The sequence below is a fragment of the Haemaphysalis longicornis genome, unplaced genomic scaffold, assembly GCF_048455015.1.
Source record: "Haemaphysalis longicornis isolate Haplotype H1 unplaced genomic scaffold, Haemaphysalis longicornis Haplotype H1 scaffold_1, whole genome shotgun sequence".
NCBI lineage: Eukaryota > Metazoa > Arthropoda > Arachnida > Ixodida > Ixodidae > Haemaphysalis > Haemaphysalis longicornis.
The window spans coordinates 365,632,322-365,658,063 of record NW_027526203.1 but is presented as its reverse complement, the minus strand read 5'-3'; the positions used below and the strand labels follow the sequence as shown (position 1 = coordinate 365,658,063).

Here is a 25,742-nt window from a genome sequence, read left to right as displayed (position 1 = left end):
TAAAGACTTTCGTAAGTCCAGTGGCCAAGCCTAGCCAAAATTCTTTTGCCTCCAAAAACCGCGGAAACATTTAAAGATGGCTACGTCGAAAGTTGCAGATGCTTGAGTGATCAAATTGTTAAGTCCTCAGTCTTGGAGAAAATGGACTTTAATGAAAATTTGCACAGGCTTAAAGTTGTGATTAAAGAGTGGGAGAAGACATTTAGTGCTGACAACGGCAGAAAACCAACCTCAGTTAGTATTAAACTTCACATGCAGATGGTTTTTGTGACGACAGCTAAGAAAATGAATGGTCGTAACTTTCGTTCTCGTTGCAGGTTGACATCAAGGATGCCCCCAAACACATTGCTGGTACGTTATTTTCTGTTTGCGTAGACTGTCTGGAAATAATCACATTATACGCAGATCTTTCTAAGGATGAGTCAACTGCAAACAATTGTTGGCCGTGTGCTTAAAAAGTACGCTGTGTCTAAAGGTACGTCGGCAATACCCACAAAATCCCTAAGGCTACGTCGGACGTACCCGCAAGATTTTTTAAAGATACGTCGGACGTACCCGCAAAATTTCTTAAAGATACGTCGGACGTACAGCGCCCAGAGTGACTCGAAACCAACGTGCTCGAACCATCGATCGCTAAATGGTTTGAAAGTTACTTGAAGGGAAGGGGATATATTGCCGGAAGCCAGCGCCGGTTAGCCTTCACTGAGGTCTGAGATTGAATGCGGCAATCCTGCACCCTACCACAGCGGCGTACGCCGCCCGTGTCGTCGCTGGCTTTACGGGCTTAGGGACGACGAATGCAAGGAAAATTTACTGAATAATATCGGGCAAGCAAGTATAACCAACGCCAGCGAGTGTGATTGACGAATTGCTGGCTGGGCTCTAGGGAAGGTCTGGCGGTCGGTCCGGCGTAGTACCTCTACAGACTTCCTGCATTCCAGCTCTGCGGCGACAGTGGGGCTCTTCGATCATCAGTCGCGTAGTCGCCGCCGATAGTTGGCGGGTAGTCCCAAAGCTGTCCTCATCACCGAAGTATGCATTGAAATAAAAAACAAACTTCGAATTGCTTCTTGGAGATACCACGGCGAGTCCAAAAAGCCCGAGTGCTGCTTGTTTCCTGCAGCAGACGCAGCAGATATTTTTGGCGCAAAATGATTTGCTTTAAAATATGAATCGTCTAGTCCTCGCGAAAGTATCTAGAACACTGGAATATGTGGTTTCTTATGCCCGAACCACAAAATGAGCGCCCAAGACATAGTACCTCAACCAGAGACACTGCGAATAGAGTAACGCATGAACGTGCTGTCACGGCATGCGTAGATGCCAGAACACCTGTTGCACTTTGATCACTTTTTTTTTTTTAAGTGTAGCGTTCCGTCCAGACAGAACGCAAAGTGAAGTGTCAAGTTCCATCCAGATGCAATCAAAACCAGCTGATCAGATGCCATTTGCCAATGTGTAGAGATTATGCCTCTGCTTATGAATGTTGTAGTCGCGGGTTCAGATCTCATGAGGTTCTTTTTTTTTTGTTTGCCATTGGTAAAGTAATAGCTATACTTCACGCTATGGTAATAGCTATGGTAATACTATGGTAATAGCTATACTTCACGCCTGTTTTACAATTCACACACTGAGAGCAGTCGGTCTTGATTTTTACTCAAACGGCTGAACCGCTACTGCTCACTGAAGCCAGGAACAACATAGCCATCACTAAAGTTGCGTACGATCATCTGTAATTGTTCATAATGATTGATAACTAGCAGTGACTCTGGCCAGTCAGTGGGAGGAAGCTGGTTGGGTGAAAATCAAGAAAGACTACTGTCCTCGCGTGCCAGTTACGTTTCATCTGGACGGAACTTTAGTGACAGCTGACATTAAGCTTGCTATGGTCAAATCTTCCTAGGGACCATAAGCTCGCTAAGGTGGCTCAATGTTATAAATGATTGCAGAGGTCCGAGCGCAACCGAATTCGCCGACGTATTCTTAAAAACTTATGTGAATACTTCTAACATATCATTAAGAAATTCTGGGGATACGCCCAATGTATCTTTAAGAAATTTTGGGGATCTGTCCGACGTATCTTCAAGAAATGTTGCGGGTACGTCCGAAGTATCTTTAATTAAGAAATTTTGCGGGTACGTCCGACGTACCTTTAGACACAGCGTAAAAAGTATTGTGTACCGAAAGCATCAAACTTAATTCGCTGTGTAAGCAGCGAAATACTCATACATTTAAAATAAACTGACATTTCATGTGCGAATTACGCCAACACTAGTGCTCGTTGAATGGAAATTTATGTGCACGGTTTACGAAGAGTGGCGACCGACTGCATGTTTGCGAATTTCAGAGGCCTATGCAGGATACTGGAAGATCAAGAAAAGTGTCTCCGAACCCACGGCATCGGTAAATCTCAATATGCTCGATAGAAGCGTCTGATTTCATCCACCAGAAGTAGGTGAAGAGTGAAAAACTGTTTACTTCGGTTGTGTCACTAGGTAACATCAAATGATGGCGTTTGGGACAACTCGCTGAACAAGGCGAAGCCAGCGACGACAATCCAAATCAGAAAGCGGCCATGTTCTACAAGTGTTTACAGCAGCAAGATCCGTGACAAGTTGCTAGCATCATTTCAAGTTGATGTGAGTTTTCAAATGTGTAATTTAAACTTTACTTGTAATTAACTGAGACTTTTTTTTTTTTTTTTTGTATTTCAGAGTGCTATTAAACCAGGATCCAAGTTGCATGAGAATCGTTCCAAAAGTGTGCAAGATGAGCTTGTATGCCCAAAGGCAGGGGCGCCGAGAGATCACACCAGCCCAGTGGCAGCATACAGAAGCTCCTGCAAAGAAGGGCAACAAGACAACAGAAGCCGAGCAAGTGAAAATGACACAACTGCAGTCGAAGACGGTGCGCCTGTATCTCCACACAAAGTTGCATCAACCTCGTGTGGGCTGTATTATAGACACAGCCTTGATGAGTCATGGTTGTCGAGAAATAGCAGTGTGGAAGATGATGAGGTATTCACTCCGCCATCGTCATCGCCATCATCGTCCCAATTGGCCCCTGTGCACAGGCCAAATAGATACATTAATAGGTTTAGTGAAAAAGCGTATGTAAAAACCAAGGTCATGAGCAGGGCTTCTCCACATAAGTGCCCTTCATTTGATCTAACCGATGATGTGTTTATCAAGCCCGCACCTCCCGAAAGCCCAGGTGTACAACAGCCAGGGTTACTTTCCCCCGCTTTACGGCTGTTTGACATTCCCTGCCAAGAAGACAACCAGAACTCGAAACATCTGAAGGAGCGAGAAGCAAGTCCACTGCAGGAAGCTAGCACTGTTAATGGTGGACAAAATGACGTGCAAAAGCAGTCGCCAAGTGCATTGAAGAAAGAAACGCAAGCAGCAGGCAAGGCTGGCAAGCGTGTGTCATTACAGGATAAGTACGAGTTTACAGGGGATGATCCGGTTGTCGGAGAGGCCTGCAACAGTTCAGAGAAACCAGTGGTGGCTAAAGGGCCCCGTCAGAAGTGCAGCAAAAAACGGAAAAAGGAAGTGGGAACAGCAAGTTCACCGGCTGCACCTGTGAACAAGCGACGAAAGACGGGCAAACAGTCGAAGACTTCCAATGACCTTGGCTGTGAGGAACAGGCTGAAGTGACAGAAGCATTAGGCCAGCCATCAGTGACTAACGAACGAAAAGTTCTGTTAGAAAGTTGTTCTTCAGAGCAGCCCCGAAGAACCCCGAAGGTTAGCGTCGGAAGGTAATAAGCAACATTCATTGGCTCAATTTACTTATATTTTGACTTCATTATACCGCATGTGTGCATGTGCTAAATGTGTTCACTTTCAGACGAGCAACCAGCAAAAGCCTAAATGAAAACTTTGTGCGAATCAACCTAAAGAGGAAGAAGTTTTCACGGGGTCATCATAAAGTGAATGTGCGGAAGCTGAAGTTCCAACAGTGGAAAGACAAGCGGAGCCATAGCTTCTCCGGAGGGTCAGCCAGTAGCAGCAAGACAACAAAATGCTTCAAGTGCGGCGAAGTTGGCCACTGGGCAAGGTCATGCTCTATGAATACAGGTATGCCTTTATTTATATCCTCCTGGGGTCTTTGCTTCATAGATTTCTTTTTCTTTTCTAAAGAAAATTATAGTTCTGAAAATGTGTGCTAACTATGGTTTTCATTTCCACTGGTCCTTTGTTTCAGCCAAGCCTGAAGTCCTCACCGAGCCGGAGGTTATCCATTTGCCAACATTGGAGGAAGCTGCCAAAATGGCACAGGGTATCAAAACTCAAAGCGTGTCAGAAAGCCTTACGAAGGTCTTTTCTTCACCAAACACTTCTGGTATGACCACCTCTTGTTCCAACCTTGTTACCTCCTTTTTTTGTATGTTTGCCACATTCTATTTTTTTCACTCCGCATAACTGGTTTCTTTCACAGATGGACTACAGGACAGACCAGAAGATACCCGGGCTGAAGCTGGTGCTCTCAGCCTTGCGGCCCATCTGAGGAGCAATGAAAGGGTGAACGTCCAGCCTGTCGTGAAGGCTGGCCAGGATGGGAAACTTCCAGGCGAGTCCTTGCACGTGAATGCTGGTGTGGACGAGGCTTCATCAAATGTGAAGTTCACTGGTGACAACACTTCCACGCCATCCACTACCAGGGGCTTCCCCAGCATGTGTGCTCACATGAAAAACTAGGGCCTAGGCCTTAAGTGAACTGGGGGATGTCTGTTTTATCATTCTAATACAGCATGCTTCCCGTTACAATCCAAGTTGTGGTAAGAGTTTGCTGCAACGTTCACGTTCCCCCTGTGGGTAATCCTTTTGTGTGTGGGTGTGCTTGTGTGCAATAGGCTGTTGCATATTCTGCTCTGGTGTTTTACTGTAGTGCCTTCACTGCGGTTTGATGCTTGCTTGGCCAGGCACAGACATTTTAAGTGAAAGAGCGGAATAGAGTTCATGAGTTCAGTACTAAAGCATTCCAGTGGCTGAAGTATTGTGGTGCTGCTCTGTACGGGATCACTGGTTCAAAACCAAGAAACCGAGCCTTGTGGCCTGTTTCCCCTCTCCTTTCCTTAATACAGTCAAAACTCGATTTAACAAAACCCAATTTAATGAAAGTCCCAATTTAACAAAGATATCCCGATCCCCCCTCAGACGCCCATAAAGCCCAATGCTTTGACTAACTCAAAATAACGAAACCAATATCAAGCTCTGTCCCAGTTTAATTAACCTTTTCTTTAAAAAATGCAGCTCAAACACTGTTCATTTTTGGCCTATTTTGTGGAGAGCGCCTCAAAATAGATTCATGTCGCGCCAAAGATAACATTGCGGAGCACCTTTGTCCTGCTTTTACAAAACTGCGCTGCGCAAAGTGGGAGTTCTAATTTTGAGGTGGATTCACCGGATGGGACCGGCGGTAAAAGAAAAGTTTCGGTCAGATTTTTCAGGGCGTCTTTTGTGTTGTTCGGTTGCCATTGTTCTGGGGTAGTTCCTGTGCTTTTGCCTTTCTATACATCGTTCTCTGTTAGAATTCATGTTGTTTTTGTGAAGTTCAAGCTGTTAAGCCTACAGTCCGTTTAGCATTGCTACTCATGTGCACGGATGGTGCGTGCGAGCAAGCGCATTACCAAACCTTGTGACGAGCGTGTTGGACATGGAGCCCGCCGAGTCCCGTGCACCAGCGGGAAGATGCCTGGGAGCACCTTCGTTCAGTGGATGAAGTGCCCGTCGGGATAAGCTTCTCCGACTTCGTAGTCGGAGTCACTACACGAGTCACTACACAACGCAGTCACTACACAAGTTTTGGACGATGGAGATATCTTGCGGCTTGTACGAAGCAGGGAGGAAGTGGCAGCTGAATACGCTGGTGAAGACATTGAAGATATTGAAGTTCCCGTGCCGACACCGGGTCGAGTGATGGATGCCATTGATCTGCTGCAGATTTTCACCGGAACGCACGGGGGTATGAAAGACACACTGGACGCACTACAAACTTACGAGACATCCATGCGGCCGTTGCTTACAAAGCGCACGCAAGCTAAGATCACCAACTTCTTTGGTGAGAAATAAGTTTGTAGTCCTCCGGGAGCCATTCTTGTTCAGGTAACAATTTTCGTGCCGCATAAACTTGCCGGATGCCACAACAGTATATAATCAAATGTACCGAATTAAGTCACCAAAAAAAAATGCCTAACTCGATTTATCAAAGTTCTCGATTTAACGAAACAATTCGCAACTTCCCTCAGCTTCGTTAAATTGAGTTTTGACTGTATTCTTTCTCTCTCTCTCTCTGTTAGTGCATTAACCCTCGAAATTGAATTGCTTATAATAAAGTGTGTGTGAGCAGTGGGTCCAGCGCAGGTGACGCCAACGTATTGAAATCATGTGCCTCCATCAGCCGACATGCAAGCACCTCTATCAATCAATCGCCTATGAAATCATAGCTCATAGTGTGACAAAGCTTGGAAAAATGCTTTGTTGTAAGCTCTCTGGGCTCGTCATTCTGTTCATATTAATCAAAATCAAAGGTTGCTGTCACAATTGTTCGGTTTCAGATACACCAGACTTTGTTTTTGAAGCACTGCATAAGATGGGCTTTTCGGAATTTCGGCCTGGACAGGAAACTGCGATCATGCGGATTTTGTCTGGTAAGCCCATCTACACTAAGCAGCATGCTGTTATCGAATCACCTTTTGCACAAGCTGAGCAGTGGTAGTCACCGTATTTTTATTCTATAGGCTTGTCAACACTGCTGGTGTCTTCAACTGGTTCTGGAAAATCTCTGTGCTACCAGCTCCCGGCCTACCTGTATGCTCAGCAAACTAAGTGCATCACTTTGGTCGTGTCGCCGTTAATTTCACTAATGGAAGATCAGGTAAGTGCCAAGAATTCTTTTATTAATTAACCCCTAAAGAGCTCATTAAACAAAACAATTGTTCCAAAATTTCAGATTTTATTTGTTGTGTGAAATGCTTCAGTTACATGTTCAAAACAGAAAAACATTTTCAAAAACATTTTATGGCAAATAATAATGTTTTATGGGCATTCCTCTCTCCACCATGTAATACCGTATACCTGGGACATTTGAGGTTTATCCTGAAATTAGTTCAGAGTCACTCTCCTTAAACATGCCATCGTTATCTTCTTCACTTGAAGAATCAAACACAATCACGACATCCTCATCATTTGCACTCTCAGCATCTGAGGGAGGAAGATATAGAACTGAGCACAGATGAGGCCACATTTGTTTATAACGTGCTAGAAACACAAGGCACGCATTCCGGCATCTAGTGTGCAAACCCCCATTGAATAAAAGCGCCAATGTTGGAATCTGTGCTGCCATCTATGGTTTAAATATAAAGGCACCATTTGACGAGCTGGGCTCGTTAAAAGCCTCTTGAACCCTTGCAAAAGACCCATGACGACCACAGGTTTTCATACGTAAAAAAGTGGCAACTCCTCATGACGAGCTCAGGTTGTCATAAGCCTTTTTAAGGGGTTAATTTCTTTTTTGTTGCTCATGTGTACACATTATGGTAAATTCAGATTACAATGATAATAGATGTAAATCCTCAAATGAGCGAACTGAATGTGGGATCCAGCAAGTATAATTGTTTGAATGGTGAGGGGGGGGGAAGAGGTGACTTGTCAATTGCAGAATGGACACAAAGGAGTAAATATCAAACCATAGGCAAGTCATTTATTCATGTAGTTGACCGAATGCTAAGGGAAGTGCCATTATAGATATGAAATAAAAATTCTGACAGTATTGCATAACTTTCTGCAGGACTCCTTAAATTGATCCCACATTAGACTAGTAACCTGTGAAAATTTTGGAGCCCGCCAAAAGGTCCCTTACTACTATTTCAGTGCTTGTTGCTACCAACGAGGTGGGAGCCAAGGGCCCCAATACTTTGTGGAGAGAAAAATGGGTACTCATCCAAATTGTGTTGAGCGTGCCCTGACTGGCCCGTTGTGTCAGCAGGAAGATGGGCAGAGAACGGGAAGCCTCCCATGGTTCTTTCACGTATATGCTAATAAAGTGACGCTAAAGAATGAATATATTTTTGGTTTAACTGAAGGATCGCAGCTTTCTAAGCTACCTCAGCCATTATTTGATAACAAACAGTGCACAGTTTGTTTCGAAATAAAGCTGGCATTTCTTTCACCCATTTTCCTTTCATTTTTTCTCAACATGAAACCATGCGCAACTAACAGAAACTATGCGACCCCCACACCGATTAAGTGAGGTGCAACCACCTAGGACATGGTTCAGGAATTAGGAAGAGTAAAGCCAGTAGCCAGCTTGGTCACTTCACCACTTCCGCCGATGAGCTCAAATTTCAACTGCTGTTTGTTGTGTATTTGTATGCTAACAGTAAGCACGGACAGTTGTATTTGCATCTACCTTCAAAAGTCTGCACTTGTCCACCGATGGAAAACATCAAAACCTGCCACGTGAAGTAGTGAGCTACCTGTTTGGTGATACATACCAAGCTGAAGTTCATGTCATTATGAAAACTTGTTCAACTGAATCGCCCACATGGCCGTATGGTTCTCATTTTTTCAGAAAAACACCTAGGCAAGCTCCACCAATCCCGTTTCAACATTCATGATTTGTAATGTTGTAAATCGTAGTGCAGAAGAATATATGGGACGGCAACACAGGTTTTCACCGTTGGCATTTTGTGATTTTTTAAAGAACTGCTGCAGCTGCAAGTAGTACGTTTATATTCTCGTCAACCGCGATCTACCGATGTAGGCCAACTTGTTTTCAAACTTTAGTGTCCCTTTAACGTTTACCTTCTACCTCTCACCCCTCTCAGTCATCACTAGGCGTGAGCCACATGATCTTTTTCAGACCCCATAATGACAGTGATGACATCGCAGGCATATTGAGACTGCAACATGTGTACAGGCCGCAGGTAATTTATTTAACTGTACTGTTGTTTCTTGAGTAATACATTTAGCACCTGTTTATGTGGAAAACTGGGTGTGTTAGTACAGGATCCAAAAAACAGCACAAAAAAAGGCCAGCTCAGAGACGAGGCGACGAGGACCGCGTCGTCTAGTCTCTGTCCTTGCTTTTTTTTTTTTTTTGCACTTTTTTGGATGGCACCTATTTCATCTCATGGAAGAGAACATTATTAAAAATCATGGATGTTTTGCAGTGTGCAGTTATTTGAGCACCCCAGGTGCCTAAAGTGCAGGCAAGGAGAGACAACCCGAAAATGACCCCCTTGTGCAGGTGGCGCGGCTGGCTCCGTGTCTGAAGGCAGCCTTCCTGCACAGCGCCATGCCTCCTGCTCAGAAGGAGCAGGTGCTTTCGCAGATCCGTGACGGCCACGTCCACTTCGTGCTCGTCTCTCCCGAGAGCCTGGTGGAAGGAAGCAGCATTGTGCACCAGTTGCCTCCCGTGGCTTTTGCCTGCATCGACGAGGCCCACTGCCTCTCAGAGTGGTCGCACAACTTCCGGCCGTCATACCTGCAGCTCTACAAGGTGAGAAAGCCTTGTCTCCAGGCTGTCGAGTGTGGCACACGAGCTCAGAGATCCGTAGCATGTGCACTCTTGTTGCAAGCTACTCTCAAGTTTAGATACACCAAGGAGTTTTAGTAAGCCTGTAAACTGCACATTTGTGCTTTGGTGTTTTTTGTAACTGAATTTGGCCGACTGCAGGTTCAGATACTTCATAGGAACCTCTGTCATGCAATACACCAAGTTTTTGTAATAGCTAAATATGAGTGTGTAAATGCATCCTCATGCATGGTGTGCATGGAAGGAAGCAGGATTTGGCTGGCACAGGATGAGAGCTGTTGCAAGTCACTGAATTGCAACCCTTTCTCCTAAAGCGGGCAATTAGTGGCTGATGACCACTGGAGGAAGTTTATGATGTAACTGTGCCAGATGGTCATTTTGTGAGCTTGACATTTCAAAGCTGACAATTCACTGTTAGCTGAGCATTAGTATCACTGCCAAATTGAGAAACAAATTTACACGAACCGTTGTATAAAAGCTTTTAGGTGCCTAATAGGATGGAGTAAACAATTAAGGATGGCACTAGAACATTCTGGAAGGAAGGTTGTAGTCATTTAGTGCAAGGGAGACAGGCATGGAATCTAAATGAAAAAAAGGAGAGTGCTTTTTCAGTCTTTTTATGTCTGGCTCACTTCCACTAATCGAATTCCGCGTCGTCACCCAAGTACACCAACAAGTGCTTTTAATAGAAGATTAGTGGGCACTGCCCAAAGGTGTGTCCTGCCTCCGTAGTCAAACCTACTATAATAATAATAACTCTTATGGTGCTATACATTAACGCTGGAGGGCTAGAGTATACTAAAATGGCCGAAAGCCTGTACTGAGGGGCCTAGCACTAGAGATCAGCTAATGCACCCACTGTAAAAAAAAAATAATCATGACCCTCATGCAACATGAGGCAGGCTTTAAACACTCGGCATCAGGTGTTCCTCTTTCTTGGACGAACGTTTGATATTGTTTCTTTCTTTCTTTTCAGATTGTTTCTTTCAGCTTTTGGCAACTGTCTCAGAAAGAGTGTACCTTGCGTGGACTCAGATGCAGCCTCATTGCCTTTTTGCTATAAATAATCCGAATAATTTGGCATAGTACTTACACTACGTACATATAAAATTTCTTGCTTGAAATTCTGAGAAATCTGCAAGACTTGACGAAGCAATGATATCACCATTTTGCATTTTACAATGGAGTTGTTAATGCTGTCTGAGCCAAAATCTTTTGTTGCAGCTGTCAGTGTATAAGTACAGCGAACTCCTCCTCAATGTGCTCTTTAAATGTCAGAGAAGAGCAGATGACTAGTCGCTGCCCCTGTTGAGGAGAGGGGTTGAGACCCCTCACCTCAGGAGAGACAGAGGCGTGCCTTTTTACTCTTCTATGTACTACCACCTGATTTCTACAACCAGCTTTATAGATAATGACCCACTCACGTAGCCGGCCCCTATGGGATCCACTGGAGCGTCGAGAAATTGCTGTGGAGTAGGGAAGGCACGCTTTGTCAAGTGGTGTCCTCAGCTTTGCCAATGTCGCTTCGCAGTCGCAGTGCTACCTGCAACTGCGAGCAAAAAATTGTAATGGTCGTATTCGTCAGTACAGACCGTACCGATAAGTACCTGCCGTATTTTCGTGATTCTAAGCACCCCTTATCCTAAGTACCCCCCCCTACTTTCAGAAAAAAATTTGGTAAAAAAGTTTGCATGCAAATCTAAGCACCCCCCTACCTGGGAGGAAGTGCGCATTTCCCATGCCGCCAACTGCGCTTGCTTGCTCTGTTCATGAGCCGGAGCTTTCAAAGTGGTGCAGTGCGCTCGCTCGCGCCCGCATGTTCGCTTGCCCGCTGAGGTTGGTCGGCTGCGTCTCGTGTTGCTGTGTTCCAACACGACACAACAGAAAACACAACATGACGGGAAAGCTACAGAAAGTGCCCCCATCAACCCTCAAGGTAGATTTCAGATGCGTGGAAGCAGGTCCAAGTTGACGTTGCGGCCAAGTTCTTTAAGAAGTGTTAGATTACACACTACTTCGACGGAACAGAAGAAACCCTGCTGTGGGATACCGAGAGCGGCAGCTCAAGCCTTGTGACACAATTGAGTGGTAGTGAGAGTGACTGAGAATCAGATGTACGCACTGAGTTCAGTGTCCCTGGCTATTTTTTTTTTAATATGGGCTGGTCAGAACTTTCGTTGCGCCTGTCTCATCTAGATACCGCCGGGAAAAGTAGTGGGTGTGTATGTGTGCGTGCGTGTGTGTCGGGGGGGGGGGGGGGGGGGTCATTTTATATTTTTCGTATCTAAGCACCCTCCTCACTTTGGGCATCGCCATCGTAGAAAAAGGGGGTGCTTAGAATCGAGTAAACATGGTAGTTTGTAGTGGTCTATCTAGATTCTTCTCTTAGTCATGAAAAAATCATCACGTTCACTGCTTGAGCTTTTTTCGGAGCTTTGATTACTAATGCTACGACGCACCAGTGGATCACGCCTCTCTGAATGTGCTCAGCTTGACCTGACGTGCCTTATCAGCATTTTTGCACAGAGCTGGAAGAATTGCAATCCGCAAAAAAAATTGATACTAACAAAATGTGCTCTTACAGGTACTGACTACCCAGCTGAAAGTTCATTGCATCCTAGCGTTGACGGCAACTGCCACACGAAGTACATGCTTAAACATAGCAGAGCAGCTGCAAATCGACAACTTCTCAGCTGGCATCATAGGGACGCCCTCAGTGCCAGAAAACCTCATTTTGTCCGTTTCAGAAGACAAATACCGTGATGAGGTGGGTATTGAAACTGTTCTTCATCACAGCACAATGTGCCTTTCACCGCAGCTTGCATAATCATGTCGTAGTTCGCCTTTATACCTTTTTGTATGTGTGTGTGTGTGTGTGACTCTTATGCAGGCTCTTATTGAGCTCCTAAAAAGCAAAAGGCTTGGCAGCTGTGAAAGCATCATTGTCTACTGCACACGAAGAGAGGAGACTGAGCGGCTAGCTTCACTCATTCGCACCAGTTTGCAGCATCAGGAAAAACAAGTTGACAAGGACGGTGCTAAAGGTGACTGATGTTGTCTTAATTAAATGGCTATTGCTATGCTACTGCACGCAAAAAAGAAGCTGTTCTTCTAAAGTTGCACTTTGTTAGTATTTTTTTCTGTTTTCTGATGCTTATTTCTCCCCTTCCATCAGTTAAAAACAGACGAGCGTACCTTGCGTGGGATGCAGAGGCCTACCATGCAGGAATGACACCGTTCAGGCGGCGCTCGGTGCAGAAGAAGTTCATGACTGGTAAGGCTCTAATCTGGACTGGTGTAAAGGGCCAGAGATGAATGTGGGCTTTGTTTGCAGGCAAGCTGCGCGTAGTCGTAGCCACTGTTGCATTTGGAATGGGAATCGACAAGGCAGACATCAGGGCCATCATCCATTACAACATGCCCAAGAGCTTTGAAAATTACGTCCAAGAGGCCGGACGGGCTGGAAGAGACGGTCTCACTTCGCACTGCCACCTCTTCTTGGAGCCTGAGGTTGGTATTTGCGAAGCAGGGGTTGCTCACATGCTGTTCAGTCCACGTACCGGTTGTGTGCAAGCACAATCAGCCAGCAACATGATAAAACGAGACATTCAAGACAGATTTTAGTTTTAAAGGCAAGACCAGATTTGTATAATTTGGAGCTGGGAGGCCGACTGGAGAATGAGATTCCTTTGTAAGTTAACTTCAGTAAAATAACAAGCAGATAAAAAAGATGAGCTGTGAAATGAGGACATTGTTCCATGACAACACCTAGCAGCCTATTCTCTTTATTGTTCTGTTGGGGCCAATTTTCCTTTTAACTTGAAGCTATTCTTTGTTTACGGCTGACATGAATTAATTTGAACTATTTTGGATCCATAGCTGAAAATTTTGTGCACACTTTAACGGGGGATAAAAACACACAGGTGACACGAATACTGCGCTCATCTTCGTGTCCATTTTCGTCACCGTTGAAGTGTGTGCAAAAGTTTCGGCTATAAATTGTAATCAACTAGCTCGCCTGTCCGTGTTATTTAGAGTCCTTAGCAGGCATTGAAATCACAGTTTCAGTTTGTTGCCGTCAAACTGTAGCTAGCGCAGGAGGGAATTGAACCTGTTCTGCAGTAGAACAATGTGGCCACTGTGCAGTGTTCGACTGAGGTGTTTAGCCATTTAACTTTGTCTCTGTTTGATCACTAGCCAGGTCTGTCGCAGGATGTTGACAGAAACAAGCCCACTGGTAAGAACCCATGTGCAGCTAATTTAATGAGCCACAGAAGTTATAGCTGTGTGCCATTAATTGGGAAGCCTCTGGTGTGGCATATACCATAGCCTCCATCAAGCTGTATAACTGCATGTTTAATTAAGTTAGACAATTTATTTTTGTTTTGCAGTGACTAAAGTCAATGGTGCCACACTCAAGCAGTGTTGATTGTAAAATGTTTCTTGTTTCAGAAAAAAGACCAGAGTGAACTGAAGCGTCACATATATGCCAACTCAGTGGATCGGCACATCATTCGAAAGCTCCTCAAAAAAGTTTTCGCGCCTCTCACACAATGCAAGGAGACTGAGGGCGACACTGTGAGTGAGGTGTTCTCTATTTAACTGTAGGACGTGGTACCTTCTTATTGGGATGATTTCCACTTCAACTGTTTTTAGGGTGTCAGTCTGAATCCAGGGTCGATGTATGAAATTGCCATTCCAATTGATGCAGCAGTAGAGGAGTTGGACCTGAAAGAAGAAAGTAAGCTTTTGTCTTGGCGGCATTGCCATAGTCGATTGTGCTTTAGCTAGGAAGCCACATTTCTCTTCTTTTTCTTTCTGCTGCCCCAAATCAAAGATATCCTGACACTACTCTGCTTTCTGGAGTTCCATCCCCGCAAAGTTGTACAGCTGCTGAACAGGGTGTATGCCACCTGCACCCTAAAGTGCTATGGGGGACCACAGCAACTGAGGTCTGTCGCATCGAAGGTAAGTGTTTGGACATGTGTGTGAGAGTACTCGTGCCTGTGACAGTGTTATCTCATATGTCTGCATTTCATCTATCAGAAGTAAAAAATTCAGGGTTAATCCCTCCTTTAAAAGAATTCGCAGAAGCACATACTAATACGATGGCAGGTGATAGGTGTATCGTATCCATACACAGACTGCTCACACACGCACTACGTGTGCACTGAAACTCTTTTGTGCACTCTTAGGCTCCCCCTTTTCACAACCTGTTTTGACTGTGGTGCTGAGAAGACTGTCTGGCCGTACAAACCCTTTCCTGCTCATAGATTTGGAATGCAAACTGCCATGCGGTGGATACCCAAGGGAAGTTTTCCTCCAACCCCCCACGTGTTACCGTTTGAGGAAGAAGGCTGTTCATGAACGCTGCGACGATGATGGTGACAGTGACAATGGGGACACAACCTAACATATGCACACGTGTATGAGCAGAAAAAGTTTTACACGAAGCCAAGCATACATAGTATTGTAAGATACAAAAACACTTTGCAAGACTGCATACTGAAGTTAGGCTATTCAGAAGCAGATAGCAGTAAAACTGAAAATATTAGTAAACCAGCGCTTAGCATTCCAAAGCTCACATTGCCTGCTTTCCGCAGTTCTAGTATTCTGCAGTTCTGTAGTAATAGTTGCAGTTATAATGTTCCTGGTTCATCATTTATGCACCAATTTTTTTTTCACCCTTTGCATCGCCGTAGTTATTACAATGCTCAGGGCACAATCAGGTTTTTTTCTTCTAGCGAATGGGAATGAAAAAAACAGATGAAAAGCGGTGGTGACCAAAAGAGAATTATTGATGATGTGCAATGAAGAAAAAATGTCATTCGCCAATTTCAGAACGCGGCAGTAGCAGCTGCCATGGCACTGCAGAAGAAGGGCAGTGAGCAGGAGAGCACCAACACGCTGACGTTTCCTGTCGTGGATGTGGCAGCACGCATGGGCTGGGACTCCAAGCTGGTGAAGAGCGACCTGAAGCGACTCGAATGGGACAACTCCACACTCTCCAGTGGGTTTCTTTGGCATGGCAGGCTGTGCTAGCAATGCTAAGTAGCATCTTTTCCCACTTTCTTGCCACAGCGACCGGCCATTCACGCAAGACGGGTGTCATTGTGGAGTTTTCCGACCTGGCTTTCCACCTCAACGTCTCAGCTAGCCTCACTGAAGAAGACTGCGATGACCTGTTGGACTACCTCCATGAGAGGGTGCAAAAACAAGAGAAGATGGACCTTGCACGTTTGACGCGAGTACACGAAGCTTTTCAGAGGTAGTGTCTGCTGCTGTTCCAATACCATCTGCTGAGTACATGGGCTTTATTCCTTGTGCATTCGTCCATTCACTCATTTGGTTACTTGCTTTAGTAGATTGCTTAAAATACCATCTGCTGAGTACATGGGCTTTATTCCTCGCGCATTCGTTCGTTCAGTCATTTGGTTACTTGCTTTAGTAGATTGCTTGAATGTGACTCTCATAGTTTGACAGTTACTCCATTTTTAACCCTTTCAGGGTCAAACTTTTTTGCCAAATGCAACCCCTTAGGTCGATTTTGTTTATTCCTTATTTAAATTCTTTCGACGAACCTATTTCGAGAAAAAATTGTAATTTTTTTAGGGCGCCCATAATGTGATAAACAAATCGTTTGTGTTGTTACATACACGTGGTTTATTCATGAGTAACACAACAAAAATTCTAAAAAAGTTTTGCGGGCGCAAGAAGGGGGCGAAGCACAAGAAGCACGTCAGCTTCGCGGGCGTAAGAAGTGGGAAACACCCGGAGGACGAAACCGAAACTAGCCGCTGTGCACTCATGCATGACCAGATGATGTGCAAGCGATAGCCCGCGCACTGCTTTAGTAGAACATAAAAAAAGAAAAGAAGAGCCATCGGCGCAAGAGAGAAATTTCACGTATTTCCGTAAAGTGGCAGCACATTCTAAGCGAGAGAAATTATAAAAAAAAGCACATTTTTTAAACATACAAGCGATGACATACATGTAGGTCATTGACCATTTTTAAGGTGTTTGCAGGGGACGTACATGTACATCATTGACCCTGAAAGGGTTAAGGTGAACCTTTTTTTTTTTTTTTTTTTTTTTTTCCTGGAACAACAATCAATGTGCTGGGCTAGGAATAATTGAGCATTTTTTTACTTATTATATTTCAACTACCATGCTAGAGATATGTCAAATAACTTTACAAGTGCAGTTCGGTGAGATAGTTTGGTCCTGCTGATGCTTGTGATAAATATTCATTTCCAGATGCAAGTTTCAGGTGCTCCGAGTGTGTTATTACAGAGAGCGTTATTACAAATTAGTCTAGCCTCGCACACAGCTCCAGCTGGAACACTGAAACAGTGTTACGGCAAATGCCTTGCCACCGAGCTGCAAGGCTAGTACATTCCAAAAGCAGAGAGTACTACCTGCATAGCCACCTTAGAGCCCTCCAGAGACACACTTTTGTGATACGCAGCATTTATGCAACCCGGAAACGCTTACAGCACTGTTCCATGCTCCTATTAAAACACTGCACAGTTGTGTTGAGCGAGAGGCATGCTACATCAAAGGGGTTTCATGGTCCAGCAGTGTCAAGCTTGTGACAAGTCGTTTACTATTGGGGATTGTGCATCTAGTTCAACCCTATCAGCTTGAACATTTTGAACCACGAAGGAATCTATAGCTTGCCTGTGTGACATCAGTAAAGGCAGAAAGTTGAAGCAAATAATCAGTTGCAGGTTGTTGAACAAACAAGTATTACTATTTGCTTGTGTTAGGTTGCCATCAGCGAAGTAACAGCCCTTCAAGGTTTCGTGCTAATGAGAATTTTCGAGCTGTTTTACCAAGGGCATCCTTGCGCTACAACAGCACAGACACCACCACTAATGGTGAAATGTGGTACATAGGACACATAATAATGCTAGACTGCTAGCTCTCGAGTTTCTTGGGAAGTCTACGCAAAAACAGTTTTAATGAACTTACAATTTCTTAAAATGAAATACTGCACTTTCATTACGGACAGCCAAAGTCGGGATAAAGGTTCAGCATGGTAATGTGTTAGGATACTGCCATACTTGGAATTCAGCTTTTAAGCTTGTTTTTTCCGGTTGTAATTAGCGAATTTGCAGCAAGATCCAGATATTGTTTTCTTTTCCCACAGTGTGTCCTGCGGGGAATACGCAGGCTGTGCAGACACTGCCAGCCCCGAGAAAAGCAATTCCCTTAAGAAGCTTATCGAAGATTATTTTGAGGAAACACTGGACATTGAAGATACGCATGATGAACCTGCTTTGACTGTAAGTAGGAGCCAGACTCTTTCTGCTATGCCAAAAAAGCATGCCACTTTAGGCATGTTGTTGTTGTTGTTGTTGTTGTTTTTGTTTTGTTTGCCCTACTAGATTGCTACTGATTGTATTATCTCAGTAACAGTTAGTGTGTGCCAGCCACTGTAGAAACAAAGAAGTGAGAGAAACTTGATATGAATCTCTACAAGGGCAGTCACTACACACAACAGTAGTTGACAAAGTGCTATAATAGAGATTGGGCTTGAAGGTTTTATTAATAAACTCCATAAATTTGGGCAAGTAAGATGTGAGGTCGTGATATGGCAGCGTCACATGTTCAACATTTCAGTAGCAATAGACAGACACAGCTAGTCGGTTGCTTACTGACTGAAACAAACTAGAATCGGTAAGGCTCAAGGGAGCATAGTGTTTTGGTAAGCACTTCTGATGACTGCATCATCACATATAGTTCCAACACGTAATAGCACTGGTGTTAGTAAGGTCACTTGTATGACCAGACATGTAAACACTGGAATGCTAATAAGTCAAGTTAGCACAAGTTAATTATTGATGCAAAATTCTACCTTTTATACTACCTGAAAATTGAGTTCTAAGCAGCCTCTTCCTTTTCCTTCGCTCTCACACTTGAGATGTTTAAAGAGGGAGAAAATTTTTAAATTTAAGGAATGTTAAGAGGATGTTTACATTTTCTTGTTTTGCTTTGTTTTCTGTAAAAGGCATATGCTTAAAATCATGAAAATACAGTAATAAGGTGCAGTATATCATGGTAACAGTCACTTTCGGTACTAGGGTCTTTGTTAAATAACTACTACAAAGCACATTGAGCAACAAAATGGTACAATGCTGGGCAATTTTATGAGTCACATTCAGTTGTCAAGCTTTGTACAGCACGAAATAAATAAACTTCAAACATTTCTTGGTGTCACTGATGCAAGGTGCATAATGCATTGCTTGTTTTGGTTGCTAAACAAGGGCCAGAATCCGGAAATGGGAAATGTGGTGGTCAACTTTCTTCGGGGTGGGGCGATCTGCCACTACGGAACAAGTTTCTTGCGCTTATGACACTCTACGCCGACCTTGTGTTTTGGTTGTCTTTTTGTGACAGGAGCAGTGCCTGAGCAGCCTTCGACAGGAAATCCGAAGCCTTGTGTTTCAGCACAGGGACCACTCCTTCAACGGGCGGGCTGTAGCTCGAATATTTCATGGCATTGGGAGCCCCTGCTTCCCTGCACAGGTGTGGGGGAGAGTACACCGGTTCTGGAGAAGCTTCTTGGACGTCGACTTCAACACAATACTGAACGTCGCCAACAAGGAACTTCTGTCGCTGCGCTAACACCATCGGCGCATGTAGCTTGTTCGACCAGTGTGTATTATGCAGTCCCTCATTGCTTGCTGCCCACTCTATACATTTGTGCAAAGTACTCTCACTGTTCTCTTGGAATAAAGCATGTTTTTACTTAGTGTAGACACACGTGTCCTATACGTACTGGCCTTCTCTAACCAGTTGAAATCCAAAAATCTGGCTGTGCTGTAAGAGAATCCCAAGCGTAGGAGACTGGTGGACTTGGGGGAAAAAACATACTGTACAATGGGAGTTATTTTTTCGTCTTTTTATTTCACCTTGCTTATTGAACACCACTTCGGCACTTTATATTAGCTGGCCACTACGTAACATGTCATAAAAGCTTTCCAATCCCAAATAACTAATGCAGCATCCCGTGACATTATAGTAATCACTTCCAATCCTGCAAACACTACACAAGCATAGCAACAAAGAAAAGGCACAGTATTGCAACACGCTAGCATCAAGCAACCAACAAAAATGCAACTCATCCGTCGAACGTGCCTTGGAATGACATACTGTCATATCTCACGGCTGCATCTCTTAAAAGGACTAGCAGTGTCACCTAGAAAAAGATATGAAAAAACGAAACTGACAAGACTGTCAAATTATAACAGCTCTAAAGTTACTGTTCAAGTCCTTCGACTAGAAAGATACATACTTATATCCGCAGCTTTCCTGTGAAAACTGCAGACTTCACCTCTTGCCTAGAGGGACCGTGAAGACAACATACATTCATGTTCTATTCAAAAGAACTCGCCCTTGATAATTATACTCCAGCCCTGGAGGTTATTTTCACCCCCCCCCCCCCCCCCCCCCAAACTCCCAAATATCCTGCTACAGAAATGACATTTGGTGAGGTACTAAAAACATAATCAGTGTAATAAGTTCACATTAGCATCGAAGCAGCACAGTTAAACAAAACAATAACCAGCATTAGAATTTTGCCATCGTATTTTTGGTGGTAGTTTTTGCTGGCGGTCCCTGTGACATTGGGGCTGGTCAAGAAAGAGGCTGGCAAGTCACCACTTTTTTTTTCTTGTTACCTGGCTTATTCAAAGTTTGCATTAAAACTGGCATGACTTATCCTGATGTGACAATCTTGCGAATGAATGTAACGTATTTTGTCTTCATGGTCCGTTAAGCAGAGATTAAAATCTGCGTACTGGTTCGTATGTCACCTTGGATGCGCACGTATTTGCAAACATAAAACAACTATATTTGATTCGACTGCAGTGGTCCTGAACACTGCTAAACGTACTCATGGCAAAAACACTTAAGTCACCAACCTCACTTTGTCAGCAAATTGCATTTAATCTAGAACCAAGGGTAAACATTTCGAGCAATGAGAACAATAATTGCTAGTTTTGCAATCACACACCATACTGCCGCAATACTATACAATACAAATAAAGGCAGGCAGAGGTAGAGTGCTACTTTGTTCAGGCATATCTGCATCGTCCAAAGTTATACGAACTAGTGGTCCGATTCCTCATAATGCTGGCTTGCCACCACAATGTGAGGCACAATGTGAGCAAAGAAACCATCTCACAACTACGTTTATTTTTCGCTATATACTTTACGGAATTAAATCGCACTGCGGTACGTGGGCGCTTAGGAATGAAACGTGTACACCTCAGCGAGGGAATACTCGAAGAAAACGAATAGGACGACTACCACCGAATTTTGTCCTTGTATTCATCGTGGACGCTCCAGCGCTTGAGCGTCTCGTAGCCCAGGACCAGGAGGAAGGAGCTGATGAGGCTCTGCATGACCCGGGCCGACAGGCCGATCTGGAACATGCGCATGCGCTCCTCTGTCCACAGCTGCCAGAAGGTCTGCATGACCGAGTTCATGCGCTGCACCTGGATGCGGGCCCGCACCACGTCCATGGGATTGGTAATGAGGCACACGGTGACGCCGCTCATGGGGCCAGCCATGCACTGCACCAGCATCTGGGGCGTCCAGCCGGGCACCACGCGCCGCAGCCCGTCGGCGTACACTGGGTAGAACATCCACCACAGCGCGCTGCCCGGCACGTAGGCCAACAGCGAGGCGAAGTAGCCCCGGTAGAAGCCCCGGAAGCCATCCCTTCGGTACAACTCGCGCACGATGGCCGCGAAGACTAGGTGCTTGTTCTTTAGGTCGACGCGGATGTTGAGCGGGTTCATCACCGTCCCGCCGCCTTTGCTGGGCCGGCCGAGGACCATCATGTGCTGGGAGACCACGTCGAAGGGCGTGATGATTGTCTGGCTCACTAGTGAGCTGCAGCCGCCGCCGATGAGTCCCTTTAACCGCCGGTCGTGGATGTCGGCGTGTCGAGACAGCATGTCTCGCACTTTTTCGTACGTGAAGATGTAACCGATGCCCGAGACCATCTGTATCGTGTTGATCCAAAAGCCTCGGTACAGGCCTCCGAAACCCTCGTAACGCAGAATCTTTGAGCAGGCGTCAAATGTGCCGGTATAGTGTTTTCCCGGCTTTTGGACTTGCAGACGCGTCTTGATAACCGTCAAAGGGTACACCAGGCAACGCAAGGTGAACGAGTTGATCATGCTGAACATAAAGAACCTCGATTTGTCCATCATCTCCCACTCTATGGTCAGAATCTCGCGATCCTCCATGCTTACGAACAAATCTGCTACTCCGATTAAGTACTGTTTGCACAATGGATTGACGAGTGCTCTTCATGTCCTCCGCTTGGCGACATTCCGATACGCGTCGTCCACGGAGCACTTATCACGGGGAAACGTAGGTAGTGAAAGGTGCCGATCGGGGAAAACACGCATCTCTACAAAATTGACCGCTGTTTACTAAAATCTCAACAATTGTGGCTCACACGACGTCTGGTGAAACGTGAGGTAGCTTCAACCACAGAACAGGGCTTCAACGAATCGGCAGTGTCGCGGATCATGCGATCGGGCACTCACCTTGCGCTAACTACAGGCACTACAGGCTGCCACAGGCGCTAACAATGATTATGATGATGATGATAATAAAAGGCTTCTTCTTTGAATCGGGATGACGGCATGCGCCATCTAGCCTATCTTAGTAATTTAAATTTAGTTAACCCTCAACTCGAATTTCTTTTTAATTCTGCCCTGCCGCTACCCCTTGCTGGGGTGACACTTTATCGACTTCCCTGCTTTTTTTCCACCAATATTCTAGCCGCTGCTTAGTAATATCAGAGTCCTCTGGTAATATCAACTGCAAAGCCCAGTGCCTCAGGAAGTAGGGCTTGCCCCCCCCCCAATTCTAGCCGGCTGAATTTTTTGGCATCCTGTTACTATGTGGTCGATTGTTTCTTTATCCCTGCGACATCCCACACATGTCTCATCCTGGGACGAATATTTGCTCATGTAAGTTCGAGTTCTCAAGCAGCCAGCCCGTGCCTCAAAGAGCAACGCACTACCTCTATTGTTGTGATAAAAGCTCTTTCCGGATCTCTTGTTTGCTTGCTTTATAGATTCCCAGTGATCCCTTCTTTTCCATCCTCTCTGTCCACATGAGCGTCTCTGTTTCCTTCACTTGCTTTTTAACTGCCCCCCACTGTTTATTCGCCGCAGTCGTTATATTTAGCTTTCGCGTCCTCTTCCGCCATTGGGTGTCCACACTTTTAAGGTGCAGGTACCTGTGCACTCTAGCTGCCCAGTTCTTCTCATCTAAATGTCTAAGCCGCTCCTCAAAACGTATTTTACTTTGTGCTTCCCTCGCCTCAAATGAAGCCCAACCCATATCGCCTTGTACCGCCTTATTTGTAGTCTTACTGTGAGCTCCCAGTGCTAATCAGGCGACTGCCTTTTGCTAACCTCAAGTCCCGACAGCATATCTGACTTTAGGCATAATACGGCATTAGAGAACGTGAGCGCCGGCACCATTACCCCTTTTCAGATGCCTCGTACTTATTGTACGTATCTCCAAAGTGCTCTATGTTTCATCACTGCTGCGTTTCGCCTCTCTTTCAGTTTGAGGTGTTCTTCATGGGCATTCAGGTAGCCTTTTCCTTCATTAAGCCAGATCCCCAAGTATTTGTACTTATTTACTAATGTTATGGCTTCCTGTTGAATTTTTAGTGGTGCTGTATGAGCTTCCTCGTTAAACACCTTGACTCCAGATTTCTGTGGGTTAAAATATGTAGGCCTAGGTACGTTGCCTCATCACCACAAATATCGGCCATTTTTTTAAGGTCTTCCGCGTTATCTGCCAGCAACACTATATCGTCTGCGTATGCATCAATCCCGGAATCCGTTGCTCCACCAATTGCTTCGGTACGACAAGTCAAAGCCTAATCCACTCTCCTCCAATCGTCTTTCCATTCCTCTAATGTAAAGTGTGAACAGCAATGGCGAAAGGGGGCACCTCTGTTTTAAACCTCTTTGAATGTACACGGGCGCTGTGCCTGTGCGCCCTTCCCATGTAATATGCGCCTTGTTATCCTCATATATTGCCCTTAGCAGCCCTACAAATTCTGACCCAATCCCCTCTTCTTCCAGTATATGTCAGAATAATCCCCTATCTACGTTGTCATAGGATCCCTTTATGTCCAGAAACAGTAGCCATGTTGGTCTGTCCTGTGCTGCCGAAATTTCGATGGTCTGGGTTAATACGAAAATATTGTCTTCTAAGCGCCGACCCGGCCGAAATCCATTTTGCAGTTCCATGCCGTTACTTTCCACCCACCTCAACAACTCGGATTTGATGGCTTGTATAGCTAATCTATAGAGCACCGACGTGACTAATCGGCCTGTATGAGCTCGCCTTGTCCTTCTCTCCCTTGCCTTTATAGATCAAACTCATTCTGCTTTCGCGCCATTGCGTGGGAATCCTCTCAGATTTTAAAGCGCACTCGATGGCTGTATACAAGTGCGCCTTTCCCGCTGGTCCCAAATGGTTCATAATCTTTATTGGGATTACATCCGGTCCTGTTGCCGTATTTTTGGGAACATAGTGTTCTGCCTTTTTCCAGTCCAAAAATTCGGTATTAAATTTTTCATCTGTCGCGCTGCTATTGGCCACCTGTGTCCGGTTAGCCGATATCTCGCGTGTTTGGCGAAGAATATTTGCAATGACTCCATGTAGGTACCTTAATGCGCTGTCCCCCAGGAGAACGTAACCATCCCTGTCCTGTATCTGAGTCTGAACCTCTTTAGTCGTTGTTCCCAATGCGTTTAAACGATTCCAGAATTTTTTTTTTTTTTTTGGGGGGGGGGGGGGGGGGGGAGGGGGGGCGCTCTTATCCTTCTTACGTATACCGGATACCCATTTCTCACTCACACTTTTAACCTTCGCTTGTAAGTTTTTGCACCTCTGATTTCTTTTCTCGGTACCGGCTCCACCGTAACTGCACCTCTTCATCCTGATATCCCCTTTGTTTTGCCTTTCTGTGCAATCTAGAAGCCCGTTGTCGCTCTTCAATAGCCAGTTTAATTTCCTTGTCCCACCAGCTTCGTGCTTTCCTTTTACCCCTCCAGCAGTTTTTTTTTTCATTACTTTGTTTATTTCCTTTTGTATACAACTCACAACCTCGTCATATTCCCACACCTTCGTGGGCTGGGCCTCTAATTCTCTTTCGATGCTATTGACGATGTCTGCTGTTTCTCGCTTAATTTCGGGAGCCCAACCTCCGGTGTTTCCTGCCTAGCCCCTCCACTGTCAAATTTCAGGATTATACGCCTGTGGTCGCTGCCCAGGCTGTTTTCTCCTTCATCTATCGTCATTTGGTTCAACCGCTCGTACGCGTGCTCTGAGACCAGGCCGTAGTCTATGCAAGACTGTCTATTGCCGCTTTGCCACGTTATCTGCCCGTCGCATTTACGCTACCGGTTAACTATCACCAGCTGCTGTTCTTCACACATATCTTGAACTAGGGCGCCGTTATAGTCCGTATATCCATCTAGATCCTCAATGTGGGCATTTAAGTCTCCTACTAATATCACCTCGCCGGATTCTTTAAATTTCTGTATGTCCTTCCTGAGGCAGTCCACCCACTCTTTATTTTGTACTCTGGCGTCATTCCCTGTCCACAGATAAGCCACTCCCAGAAGTGTCTTTTTTCCACCCACCGTTCCACAAACCAGCACGATCTTTTTCACACACAAGCCGTTCCACAAACCAGCACCAGCCTTTTACGGCAGGAGCCAGCAACAACTCGGAAATTATGCCCCTGGTAGAAAAAAATTTGCTTGCACGACATATAAGCAATATGAACACTATCTTAAAATGGTAGAAAGTATTATAACAAAAGTTCAGCAAGTGTTCAAGTGTTTTGCAATTAGTTTCAGCTTCAAACTTGTAAGAACAGTGAGTCACGTGCTCGACTAACCTTCATCCGCATGTTCCTCCGGCTCTAAAGAAAAGAAACTAGCGAATCACGAATTTCGCTGGTGAAGAATTGAGTTGTTGTAAAGCTTAACAGAGTATTCCAACTGTGTTCGAGCCTTCACGACACGATACTAGGGCCAAAGCGGTCGCAAAAAAAAAATTCCCGCGCCTTCCCGCGAGGGGAACACGAGTAAATGCAGAGCATTGGGGGTCGTTAACGCCGCGTGAAGTCGCGTTAT

At 45.1% G+C, this 25,742-nt stretch overlaps 2 protein-coding genes across 2 annotated transcripts; one reads left to right on the top strand and one right to left on the bottom strand.

Annotated features, from left to right (window-relative positions):
* The first annotated feature begins 38 nt into the window (after nucleotides 1–38).
* Nucleotides 39–19,291, top strand: Recq4 (RecQ4 helicase). The gene is made up of 22 exons (XM_077686269.1): nucleotides 39–234; nucleotides 318–351; nucleotides 2,348–2,403; nucleotides 2,496–2,639; nucleotides 2,715–3,763; nucleotides 3,853–4,082; nucleotides 4,210–4,347; nucleotides 4,444–4,575; nucleotides 6,563–6,655; nucleotides 6,746–6,882; nucleotides 9,256–9,507; nucleotides 12,128–12,310; nucleotides 12,434–12,587; nucleotides 12,719–12,817; nucleotides 12,878–13,053; nucleotides 13,996–14,121; nucleotides 14,200–14,284; nucleotides 14,381–14,511; nucleotides 15,385–15,553; nucleotides 15,625–15,811; nucleotides 17,696–17,831; nucleotides 18,946–19,291. The coding sequence occupies exons 1-22, from the start codon at nucleotides 142–144 to the stop codon at nucleotides 19,171–19,173; spliced, it is 4,032 nt and encodes a 1,343-aa protein (XP_077542395.1). The 5' UTR covers nucleotides 39–141; the 3' UTR covers nucleotides 19,174–19,291.
* Nucleotides 19,292–19,435: 144 nt separating this feature from the next.
* Nucleotides 19,436–22,131, bottom strand: LOC144155054 (solute carrier family 25 member 44). Its single transcript, XM_077686270.1, has one exon. It carries the CDS (start codon nucleotides 21,804–21,806, stop codon nucleotides 20,856–20,858), a length of 951 nt encoding a protein of 316 aa, XP_077542396.1. The 5' UTR covers nucleotides 21,807–22,131; the 3' UTR covers nucleotides 19,436–20,855.
* Between the last annotated feature and the right edge of the window lie 3,611 nt (nucleotides 22,132–25,742).

Excerpts from the sequence above, each read along its gene's own strand:
- Recq4 (XM_077686269.1), top strand. The coding sequence starts at position 142 with ATGGACTTTAATGAAAATTTGCACAGGCTTAAAGTTGTGATTAAAGAG. Across the intron at positions 9,508-12,127 it reads CATACCTGCAGCTCTACAAG|GTACTGACTACCCAGCTGAA; the intron begins GTGAGAAAGCCT and ends GTGCTCTTACAG. Across the intron at positions 14,512-15,384 it reads TGAGGTCTGTCGCATCGAAG|AACGCGGCAGTAGCAGCTGC; the intron begins GTAAGTGTTTGG and ends CGCCAATTTCAG.
- LOC144155054 (XM_077686270.1), bottom strand. The coding sequence starts at position 21,806 with ATGGAGGATCGCGAGATTCTGACCATAGAGTGGGAGATGATGGACAAA.